The 12,634-nt window shown below is 44.7% G+C and overlaps 1 protein-coding gene across 1 annotated transcript; it reads right to left on the minus strand.

The window, feature by feature from the left end:
* Positions 1-340: 340 nt before the first annotated feature.
* HTR5A (5-hydroxytryptamine receptor 5A) lies at positions 341-2,919 on the minus strand. Its single transcript, XM_077271847.1, has 2 exons — positions 1,772-2,919; positions 341-904 (listed from the first exon to the last, which is right to left on the minus strand). The coding sequence occupies exons 1-2, from the start codon at positions 2,486-2,488 to the stop codon at positions 572-574; spliced, it is 1,050 nt and encodes a 349-aa protein (XP_077127962.1). The 5' UTR covers positions 2,489-2,919; the 3' UTR covers positions 341-571.
* Positions 2,920-12,634: the final 9,715 nt, after the last annotated feature.

The raw sequence follows: 12,634 nt of genomic DNA on the forward strand, positions 1-12,634 counted from the left end.
GAATCAACCTATTATAAGTTAATTGGTCTTCTCTGACCCTCACGTCTATTCCCCCTGGAGGCCTGGTGAATTCAATGAGCTGAGCTCTTTTGAGCTGTCTTTACTTGCTTGCTTGGCAATAAGCAATGATTCCTTCTAAACAAGGTGGCAGGTCGAAGGATCTTTATTATAGATTAAGGGTCAAGATTTAGGAACTTGTACTGTGCAGAGCCTTAAATGATCACCAACAATAGCTCAACTATAGAACTTGCATTGTGGTATCTTTAGCTACTGCAGAACCTCTTTCATGGTAATTATAGCAAGAAGGAAAAATAAAAATAATGAACTGTACAACAATTAGTTAAATAAAAACATTCAAAGATTTTATTTGAATCATCTCGCCATCGTTTCATCAGTCTCATCTATATCCAACAGACTTTATTATCTTCCTCTTGGACTCCATACAAGTTAAAGCATTCCAGTTCTTCCTAGTAACAGGCAGCAGTCGTAATAACGAGGTTCTTGGATGAAGACACACTGGTTGCTTAACACATGCTTGCTCAAGTAAATTCCAGCACACAATAGAGAGTCATCACCGCTGTCTGGAGAAGAGATTTCTGAATGCATTATTGTAGTTTTTGTTAAATGCCGTATAGATCAAAGGATTAAAAAATGAATTTGAGTAACCCAGCCATAAAAATATACTTTTCCAAATAGGAGGTATGTCACAAGAACATAGAGGGTTAATCAGTTCAGTAATAAAGAATGGGATCCAACAAAGGACAAAGACCCCTATGAGAATCCCCACCATAAGTGCAGCCCTTTTCTCCTTCTGTTCCCTCCATGTGTCTCCATCTGTCTGGAAAGTGACAGTGGCGTGACGGACTGTGAAGACCATTTGAGGCTGGTGAGATGCTTCTTTCACCTGTCAGGGGCAACCACAGAATTAAGATCAGATCTGAAAACACATTGGCTTGCATGCATTGGTACAAGTACATGTGATGTCCATATTAATGCACAGTTCAGCACATGCATGCCATGCTATAAGTAAGTACCCATAAATAAAAGGTGTGAAAAAAATGGTTTACAATTAATTACATTTAATAAGACATAAGACAGTGACCCAGAGACTCGTGATTTATTGGTGTCCATTATAGCCGTAGTTATGAGACTTTGCAATGATAGAAAAATAGTGCTGGAATTGGCACATTCCTCTGAGTACATGAACAGTGAGAAGTCTTGAAACATGAATGAGGTTTGCACAAAATCTGCCAAGTCCATACTTCTTTTACTATAACTATGGCACCAATCTATGCAAGTCTATAGATTGATATATTGTAACGAGGAGGTATAATGAAGGCTGAATACGTAAATATTATGTTCGAGGCATATAATAAGGGGTACAGATATGCAGCTTTTTAGCAACAGGAAGCATTCATAATAAACAGTATGTGTGCTTGTAAGTCTGGGCAGATGTGTCGCTTCTTATTCTGAAGGAATTAGTCATTCAGACCTGAAGATGGCAAATCCTATAGTGAAGCCAGTGCAGTAGACAAGAGTTGGTCATTCAGCACAATATGACATAAAATCACTCAAGTAGTTGTCACAAAAGCAACAATGAGTAAAAAGGCAAGAGTTACATGTAAAACATATTCTGCTCTGCTGCCTCTAGACCCATAAGCAGCTCAGGCTGATATGACCCATGGACTGGCAATTTCATCAGATCGTTTTTGCTATGCGATAGATTAAACTTTATTATTTATTGATTATTGGAAATGAAGAATGGACTCACCTCGATCACTTCTGGCATTGGGGTGATTGTATTTGTCTTTTTTGATCCAATTCTGAATTTTGCAGCTTTGTAGATTTTCCAGTACACAAAAAGAACCACACAAAGTGGAAGGTAAAATGCTCCAAAGGTGGAAAAGATTGTATAAGAGGGTTCTTGGCTAACTTGACATTTTTCAGTCATTTCTGAATAGGTTTCGCCCCATCCAAAAAGGGGAGATAGGGAGATTACTGAAGATAAAAGCCATGTTAGTAAAATCATAATGTTAGATATCCGCTTTCTGGTCTTTAAAGTGTATTCCAAATGTCTTGTAATCGACCAGTACCTGTCCAAGGCAATGGCTGTTACATTCCAGATGCTGGCTGTACAGCACAGTACATCAAAGGAGATCCAGATATGACAGAGGACTCTACCCAATCTCCAACGCCGATCATTCAGTTCATGAACCAAGCTTAGGGGCATCACCAGTGCAGCCACCATGACATCTGATATTGCCATAGATGCCACCAAATTATGAGGAACCCGATGGAAAGTTCTGACCCTCAATATGGTCACTAACACTAACACATTCCATAGGAAGGTAGCAATTACCAGCATAGCCAGCAAAGTTAATATGAGGACACTAAAAACAGACATTCTGTGCTTGTTCAAGTTCTCTGACCCTGAGCTCCCATTAGCAGTGACAGTGATGTTCCACTCCATCCTCATTTGTGGTAGCATGAGAACAAGAGGTAACAATAGAGGAGTCTCTCTTTACAAAATGCTCCATCCAGATCCTGTAGATAATAGCTGACCAGTCACCACAAATTTACCAGGCTGGTGCTCCACCACATTGCTATGATGAGGCAGTGAGGGCACAGCATGGCATAAAGTTTGGATAGAATCTATGTCCATCCCCAGCACAGACATAGTCTCAGATTTTTAGACTTCCTGCAATCAATGAAAATCTGAGCCTGGAGAGATAGCAGACAAAACGATATGCACTTCAGCCATCCAGACAGCGCTGTCCCTGGTGCTGAACTCTTCCTAGGCTGAGAATATCATACATAACCACAAAGTGTGAGCTAGCACCAGCAATAAAGGCTGACATCTTACTGCATCCAACCAAGCTGCAGCTCCAGGCATCTGTCCAGCCTCATCAGCAGAAAGCATGCGAGCTCCAGAGTGTGGGATGAGGATGGAGCTGAGCTTTATATAGAGAGGAGCAGCTCTTACGTCAAGGTAATGAGCCTCCTCCCAGTGCTAGAATCCTAGACGCTATCAATAAGATGCACCCAGGGGATGATGGACAGTAACCTCCACACTACTGTACCACTGCTGTCAGCAGCTCCAGGAGGGCTCTGCATTAGCTATGCTCTGTGCAATCAGCAGACTATCTATCTATCTATCTATCTATCTATCTATCTATTATCTATCAATGCACTTTTGAAAATGCTTCATCAGCAGTCATCATTACAAAAAAATTGGCGAAGTATGACATCTCTATCAAGCTATTTACAGCTATTTGCAATTCATCTCCCCCCTCCAACCTTAAACAACTATTTATGATCTATATTATAGTTATGTATTTTCTGTTATATCTATTATCTCTATTATATTTATCAATTTTCTACCTATAATCAGTCCATTCATTTCAGACAACTATTTATATTCTATTTATAGCATTTATATGTACATTTAGCAGCTATTTCTCTATGTATATACCTATATTCTGTGAATCAGTTTATCAAAGACATCAATTTACTTGCATTATCTGTATTAAATATATATTAGTGTAACAATAAACTATTTTCCATCTAACCATTTATCCGCATCTTAACTATTTATCCATATCTTATCTATCTATGTATCTATCTACAAAGAACAAAAACTGAATAGCACCTTCGAACAGAATAAAGCAAGTGTGAACACAGGTGCATGCAGCTATGACTATACTATACAAACAAAAGCATACAACAGCCTCTATAAGCGCTTTGATGTATGCAAACATTATATATATATATATATATATATATATATATATATATATATATATATATATATGTATGACATCTGGACTACATTGCTGCTATATAGAATATTTTATAAAAAATGAAGGTAGTTAACACATTTTTTGTTTTTATCTGACCAAATTATATTCATATACCATATGTAATTGTTTCTCTATGCATTTATCTACCAAGTAGCGGGAATTGTATACAGGAACATCTGCACAACATATGGGCTAAGTCCCCCTAAGTCTAGGTGGGAGACCCCAGAAAAAGTGGTGGAGAATAAAAGGGCTAAAATCCTGTGGGACTTCAAGATCCAGACGGATACGCAGATGTTGGCTAACCAACCAGACATTGTGATAGTAGACAAGGATCAGAAGACAGCAATGATAACAGATGTGGCAGTGCCAAGTGACAGCAACATCAGAAAGAATGAATATGAGAAGCTGGAGAAATACCAGAGCCTCAAAGGAGAACTGGAGAAGATGTGGAAGGTGAAGTCAACAGTGATTCCAGTGGAAATAGGAGCACTTGGAGCTGTGACCCCTAAGTTGGAAGAATGGCTACAACATTTCCCAGGAGCAACATCTGAGCTCTCTTTCCAGAAAAGAGCAATGCTGGGAACAACTAAGATCCTGCGCAGAACCCTCAAACTCCCTGGGCTCTGGTAGAGGACCTGAGAATGAGAAAGGACAACAAAAACCAGCCCCATTTCGGGTGAGAAGGATGTTTTATTTATATATTGTGAGGGATCGGCTCTGCAGTAGACGCTGGTTCACACACGGGACTTACCATATATTCTCGAGTATAAGCCGAGATTTTCAGCCCCAAAAAATGGACTGAAAGTGCCCCTCTCGGCTTATACTCAAGTCATGGAAGGCGGGGGGGTCGGCGGGTGAGGGGGAGCGATGATGGTCATATACTCACCTGATCCTGGTGCTCCTGACGCGGTCCCTGCATGCCCCATGATCTCCGGCGCCGGCACCTTCTTCCTCTGTTCAGCGGTAACGTGGTACCGCTCATTAAAGTAATGAATATGGACTCCACTCCCATAGGGGTGGAGCCACATATTCATTACTGTAATGAGCGGTACCAGTGATACTCAATACAGGAACAAGCTGTGGGCGCCGGAGAGGATCTGTCTGGGAGAAGCTCAAAGGGACCGCGCCAGCGCCGCTTCGCCTTCCGCATCCTCTGCAGTGACTGTTCAGGTCAGAGGGAGCGAGGATGTATTAGTGTGCGTGCCGCCTTCTGCCTGAACAGTCAGTGCGGAGAGACGGGACGCTGAGGAGCAGCGACGAGAGGTGAGTATGTCATTTTTATTTTTATTGCAGCAGCATTATATGTGGCACATTGTTATATGGAGTGTCTATGGGGCCATACTGAACTGTATGGAGCATTATATGGGGCATATTTGTATATGGAGCATCTATGGGGCCATAATGAACTGCATAGAGCATTATATGTGGCACATTTGTATATGGAGCATCTTACGGGGCCATAGTGAACTGTATGGAGCATTATATGGGGCTCCTGATTCAATACGAATATTCGAAAACACTTAACCTACTGAAGTCTCAATTAATTTTACTTTTATTGGTATCTATTTTTATTTTTGAAATTTACCAGTAGCTGCTGCATTTCCCACCCTAGGCTTATACTCGAGTCATTAAGTTTTCCCATTTTTTTGTGGCAAAATTAGGGGGGTCAGCTTATACTCGGGTTGGCTTATACTTGAGTATATACGGTAATTCGCAGGTTCCAACAAATGTGCGGTTTATTAAAAGAAGTTCATAAACCATCAGGGTTACAAAGTAAAACAGCCTCTTCCAGGTAAACAAAGGTACCAAAGAACAAAGTAGAAAATAACAAGTTCATATAACACATGTGCTCAGCTGTTTAAATGTGAGTCTTTTCCTCTCAGGCTCCATCAGAGTCTGAGCAGCATATGCAGGGCTTCCTCACCTTGCAAAACACACAGACCAAGTGAGACAGCCCCACAGCTGCCTTAAATACACCATTCGAGAACTGGACTGGAAGGAAAGTGAGCAGCTGATCTCATCCAGCTCTTTCAGCTGCTCGTAAAATCTGGACCCATAATCTGGGCTCATAAAAACACTCTTCAGCACTTTATGTGCTGGAGCTCGCTTCTCCGGGTCCTACATCACTAAAGTTTGGCACCTGGGCGACACATACCCCCCATCCGCGACCAGTCCAGCTGCTGCCTTACAATATATATATATATTTGTATATATGCATATATATATATATATATATATTGTGGTGTAGTGACCCCTGTGGCAGCTAGGGGGCGCTGTGTGTGCTCCTTGGGATATGCATGGAGGCATATCTGTTGTGATAATGGTGGTAAAACAGTGACTGGTAGTGTTGTGAATGGCCTGTGACTGAGGGATGGTCACATGGGCTCTGAGTGTGGATCTGAATGGTCTGTGCTGGAAGGTCCTGGAGAGAGCCCCATGTGTTGGGAGGGTCGGTACCCTGGAGAGCACATGGCAGGGGCTCTGGACCTCGCACAGACCAGGCTGTAGAACGGATGGAGATCCGTGTTGTACTGACCGGGGTCAGAGTGGGAATGTCTGAAGGATGCCTCTGAGGAAGAGTGGTATCCAAGAACCTGTGCAGCAATGGCAGGTAACGAATGGAGATTCGTGTTGTACTGACCGGGGTCAGAGAAAAGGAAAGATAGTGTGTGACCATCTGAAGGATGCCTCTGGTGAAGAGAGGTATCCGAGAACCTGTGCAGCACCAACAGGTAACGGATGCAGATCCGTTTGATATGCTAACCGGGATTAGAAGAGAGACATTGTGTATGGGGCACCTCTGAGGTCAAGAGGTGTCCAGGAACCCGTGAAGGTTGCCAACGTGTGACGGTCTGAAAACCATGTGAAATGCTGACCGGGGTCAGAGACGAACTGTGGTAAAGTTGAATATGTCCAGATATTGTTCAAGCTGTTACTAAGTTCCTGTGGATGTGGTTTATGTTGTGTGAAATAAACCTAAGAGACTGTTTTGATAGAAAACCATTCCTGAGTGCATTAATCCCATGCCAAGCGAGTGTCCCCCAAGACACGTAGTAGGCGCTATGCTACAATTGGTGCTCGATGCGGGCAAACGGTTCCCTAAGAAGCACATGTGCGGTGCTGGCTAAGCCAGAGGAGTCGACGGTCTGACAATCGTGAGATACTGATCGGGATCAGTGAGATAAAGTGTTTGTGCACTAATGCCTGTAACTCGGTGGGGTTACGAAGGTGACAAGCGTCTTGCTGTAACTCGGCGGGGTTACGAAGGTGACAAGCGTCTTGCTGTGGATCGGCGGGTCCACGAAGTCTGCGGTGGAGCCGTACAGAGCGTTGTGGAGTGCGGCTGCAGTTGCAGCAAGAGGTTCAGCAGCAGCGGCTTGTGATTGCCAGCAGGAGCTGGTGAAGTGTTGAAAAAAAAACCAAAACATTTTTTTTCTTCTTTCTGTGCAGACTCTTAAAGGGCCGGTGCAACCCAAAGAGACGTGTTTTTTTTCTCTGTACTGTGTGAACTGGTACTGTTGGGTGTACCCCAGGGAAGGCGTGGTGTCCCTAAAGGGTAGCATCCCCAAAAATGGGGCGGAAAACCCAAACAGGGATGGTTGCCAAAAAGGGGTGGAGTCCCAAAAGGGGGTGGTATCCCAAAAGGGAGTAATTGCCCAAAAAGGGTGGTAACCTGTTGTGAACTCTGTTCTCGAGCTCCCTCCTGTGGTCAGGAATGGTATTTCTGTGAGTTCTGTCCATGGGTTCCCTCTGGTGGCTGAAAGTGGAGCTGCTGGGCTGGAGGTGGCTTCCTCAGCTGCATCGTTTAAGACTGGGCTGGTTTCTCTATTTAACTCTGCTCAGATCGTTACCTGATGCCAGTTGTCAATGTATCTGTACTGGTTAAGATCTCACTTGGATCTCCTGATGACCTGTCTACTTCAGCAGAAGCTAAGTCCCTGTTAAGCTCATTTGTTGTTCATTTGTGTGCTGAATATATTTCTGAAGACCTGCTAAGTTTTGTCCAGCTGGCTATCATGATATTTTCTCGCTAGCTGGAAGCTCTGGGTTGCAGAGTGGCACCTACCGCGCCGTGAGTCGGCGCGGGGGGTTTCTTGCTCACTCTGCGTGGCTTTTGTAGTGTTTTGTGCTGACCGCAAAGATCCCTTTATCTATCTTCTGTCTATTTAGTAAGTCGGGCCTCCTTTGCTGAACCCTGTCTCATTCCTGTGTTTGTGCCTTCCTCTTAACTCACAGTCAATATATGTGGGGGGCTGCTCTTTTCCTTTGGGGAATTTCTCTGAGGCAAGGTGAGGCTATATTTCTCTTTAGGGGTAGTTACCTCTCAGGCTGTGAAGAGTCGTCTAGGCAGAGTCAGGTACAATCCACGGCTAATTCTAGTGTGTGTGATAATAGATTAGGGCTGCGGTCAGCAGAGCTCCCACTTCCCAGAGCTCGCTCTATTTTGCAGTTTTGACTATCAGGTCATTCCCGGTGCTCCTAACCACCAGGTCCAGCCATAACAGTACAACTGGCCCAAAGTGTTAATGCATCTCAATAGAGGGATAAGAGAAGTTCTGAGACCATTTTTTTTTCTCTGCAGTGTGTTTAGTCTTTTTTTTCCCCTAAACCTCTGGGTGGTTCAGGACTCAGGTGTAGATATGGACATTCAAGGTCTGTCCTCTTGTGTGGATAATCTCACTGCAAGGGTACAAGGCATTCAGGATTATATACTTCAGAATCCTATGTTAGAGCCTAGAATCCCAATTCCTGATTTGTTTTCTGGGGACAGATCAAAGTTTCTGAATTTCAAGAATAATTGTAAACTGTTTCTTGCCCTGAAACCTCGCTCCTCTGGTGACCCTAGTCAGCAAGTAAAAATCATTATTTCCTTGTTGCGTGGTGACCCTCAAGACTGGGCATTCTCCCTTGCACCAGGAGATCCTGCATTGCTTAACGTAGATGCGTGTTTTCTGGCGCTTGGATTGCTCTATGACGAACCAAATTCTGTGGATCAGGCAGAGAAAATCTTGCTGGCTCTATGTCAGGGTCAGGATGATGCTGAAATGTATTGTCAGAAGTTTAGAAAGTGGTCTGTGCTTACTCAATGGAATGAGTGTGCTCTGGCAGCGATTTTCAGAAAGGGTCTTTCTGAGGGCCTTAAGGATGTTATGGTGGGGTTCCCCACGCCTGCTGGTCTGAATGAATCAATGTCCTTGGCTATTCAGATCTATCGGCGTTTGCGGGAGCGGAAAGTTGTGCACCATATGGCGGTGTCCTCTGAGCAGAGGCCTGAGCCTATGCAATGTGATAGGACTTTGACCAGAACTGAACGGCAAGAGCACAGACGTCAGAATGGGCTGCGTTTTTACTGTGGTGACTCCACTCATGCTATCTCTGATTGTCCTAAGCGCACTAAGTGGTCCGCTAGGTCTGTCACTATTGGTACTATACAGCCTAAATTTCTTTTGTCTGTTACTTTGATTTGCTCTTTGTCATCCTACTCTGTTATGGTGTTTGTGGATTCAGGCGCAGCCCTGAATTTGATGGACTTAGAGTATGCCAGGCGCTGTGGTTTTTTCTTGGAGCCCTTGCAGCATCCTATTCCATTAAGGGGAATTGATGCTACGCCTTTGGCCAAGAATAAGCCTCAGTACTGGACCCAGTTGACCATGTGCATGGCTCCTGCACATCAGGAAGATATTCGCTTTTTGGTGTTGCATAATTTGCATGATGTGGTCGTGTTGGGTTTGCCATGGCTACAGGTCCATAATCCAGTATTGGACTGGAAATCTATGTCTGTGTCCAGTTGGGGTTGTCAAGGAGCCCATGGTGATGTTCCAGCATTGTCAATTTCTTCTTCCACTCCTTCTGAAGTACCTGAGTTTTTGTCGGATTACCAGGATGTATTTGATGAGCCCAAGCCCAGTGCCCTGCCTCCTCATAGGGATTGTGATTGTGCTATTAATTTGATTCCTGGTAGTAAGTTTCCTAAAGGCCGACTTTTCAATTTATCTGTGCCAGAACACGCCGCTATGCGGAGCTATATAAAGGAGTCCTTGGAGAAAGGGCATATTCGCCCGTCGTCGTCACCGTTGGGAGCAGGGTTCTTTTTTGTGGCCAAGAAGGATGGTCCTCTGAGACCTTGTATAGATTACCGCCTTCTTAATAAAATCACGGTCAAATTTCAGTACCCTTTGCCTCTATTGTCTGATTTGTTTGCTCGGATTAAGGGGGCTAGTTGGTTTACCAAGATAGATCTTCGAGGAGCGTATAATCTTGTGCGTATTAAGCGGGGCGATGAATGGAAAACCGCATTTAATATGCCCGAGGGCCATTTTGAGTATCTGGTGATGCCATTCGGGCTTTCTAATGCGCCATCTGTATTCCAGTCCTTTATGCATGACATCTTCCGAAAGTATCTGGATAGATTCATGATAGTATATTTGGATGATATTTTGGTCTTTTCGGATGATTAGGAGTCTCATGTGAAGCAGGTCAGAATGGTGTTCCAAGTCCTTCGTGCTAATTCCTTGTTTGTGAAGGGGTCTAAGTGTCTCTTCGGAGTTCAGAAGGTTTCCTTTTTGGGCTTCATTTTTTCCCCTTCTACTATCGAGATGGATCCAGTTAAAGTCCAGGCCATTTATGATTGGACTCAGCCTACATCTGTAAAGAGCCTTCAGAAATTCCTGGGCTTTGCGAATTTTTACCGTCGCTTTATCGCTAATTTTTCTGGTGTTGTCAAACCACTGACTGATTTGACCAAGAAAGGTGCGGATGTGGTGAATTGGTCCTCTGCGGCCGTTGAGGCGTTTCAGGAGCTGAAATGTCATTTTTCTTTGGCTCCTGTGTTGTGTCAGCCAGATGTTTCGCTCCCTTTTCAGGTCGAGGTTGATGCTTCTGAGATTGGAGCAGGGGCTGTTTTGTCTCAGAGAAGTTCTGATGGCTCTGTGATGAAGCCATGTGCTTTCTTTTCTAGAAAGTTTTCGCCTGCTGAGCGTAATTATGATGTTGGCAATCGGGAGTTGTTGGCCATGAAGTGGGCATTTGAGGAGTGGCGACATTGGCTTGAGGGCGCCAAGCATCGCGTGGTGGTCTTGACGGATCACAAGAATTTGACTTATCTCGAGTCTGCCAAGCGGTTGAACCCTAGACAGGCTCAATGGTCACTGTTTTTCTCCCGTTTCGATTTCGTGGTTTCATACCTTCCGGGTTCTAAGAATGTGAAGGCTGATGCCCTTTCAAGGAGTTTTGTGCCTGATTCTCCAGGAGTTCTGAGCCGGCTGGTATTCTCAAAGAGGGGGTGATTTTGTCTGCCATCTCCCCTGATTTGCGGCGGGTTCTGCAGGAGTTTCAGGCGGATAGACCTGACCACTGTCCTGCAGAGAGACTGTTTGTCCCTGATAGATGGACTAGTAGGGTTATCTTGGAGGTTCATTGTTCGGTGTTGGCTGGTCATCCTGGAATTTTTGGTACCAGAGATTTGGTGGCTAGGTCCTTTTGGTGGCCTTCCTTGTCCCGGGATGTGCGTGCTTTTGTGCAGTCCTGTGGGACTTGTGATCGGGCGAAGCCCTGCTGTTCTCGTGCCAGTGGGTTACTTTTGCCCTTGCCGGTCCCGAAGAGGCCCTGGACGCATGTTTCCATGGATTTTATTTCAGATCTCCCTGTCTCTCAAAGGATGTCGGTCATCTGGGTGGTTTGTGATCGCTTCTCTAAGATGGTCCATTTGGTACCCTTGCCTAAGTTGCCTTCATCCTCTGATTTCGTTCCATTGTTTTTCCAGCATGTGGTTCGTTTGCATGGCATTCCGGAGAACATTGTGTCGGACAGAGGTTCCCAGTTTGTTTCGAGGTTTTGGAGGTCCTTTTGTGCTAAGATGGGCATTGATTTGTCTTTTTCTTCTGCTTTCCATCCTCAGACAAATGGCCAAACTGAGCGAACCAATCAGACTTTGGAGACCTATCTGAGATGCTTTGTTTCTGCTGATCAGGATGATTGGGTGACCTTCTTGCCATTGGCTGAGTTCGCCCTTAATAATCGGGCCAGTTCGGCTACTTTGGTTTCACCTTTTTATTGTAATTCTGGTTTCCATCCTCATTTCTCTTCGGGGCAGGTGGAGCCTTTGGACTGTCCTGGTGTGGATTCTGTGGTGGACAGGTTGCAGCAAATTTGGACTCATGTAGTGGACAATTTGACATTGTCACAGGAGAAGGCTCAACGTTTCGCTAACCGCCGTCGCCGTGTTGGTCCTCGACTTCGTGTTGGGGATCTGGTTTGGCTGTCATCTCGTTATGTTCCTATGAAGGTTTCTTCTCCTAAGTTTAAGCCTCGTTTTATTGGGCCTTATAAGATTTCTGAAATCCTCAATCCTGTGTCATTTCGTTTGGACCTTCCAGCTTCTTTTGCCATCCATAATGTGTTCCATAGGTCGTTGTTGCAGAGATATGTGGCGCCTATGGTTCCTTCCATTGACCCTCCTGCTCCGGTGTTGGTCGAGGGGGAATTGGAGTATGTAGTGGAGAAGATTTTAGATTCTCGTATCTCGAGACGGAAACTTCAGTATCTGGTCAAATGGAAGGGCTATGGTCAGGAAGATAATTCCTGGGTTCTTGCCTCCGATGTCCATGCTGCCGATTTGGTTCGTGCCTTTCATTTGGCTCGTCCTAATTGGCCGGGGGGTTCTGGTGAGGGTTCGGTGACCCCTCCTCAAGGGGGGGTACTGTTGTGAACTCTGTTCTCGAGCTCCCTCCTGTGGTCAGGAATGGTATTTCTGTGAGTTCTGTCCGTGGGTTCCCTCTGGTGGCTGAAAGTGGAGCTGCTGGGCTGGAGGTGGCTTCCTCAGCTGCATCGTTTAA

Source organism: Ranitomeya variabilis, chromosome 6 (assembly GCF_051348905.1).
Source record: "Ranitomeya variabilis isolate aRanVar5 chromosome 6, aRanVar5.hap1, whole genome shotgun sequence".
NCBI lineage: Eukaryota > Metazoa > Chordata > Amphibia > Anura > Dendrobatidae > Ranitomeya > Ranitomeya variabilis.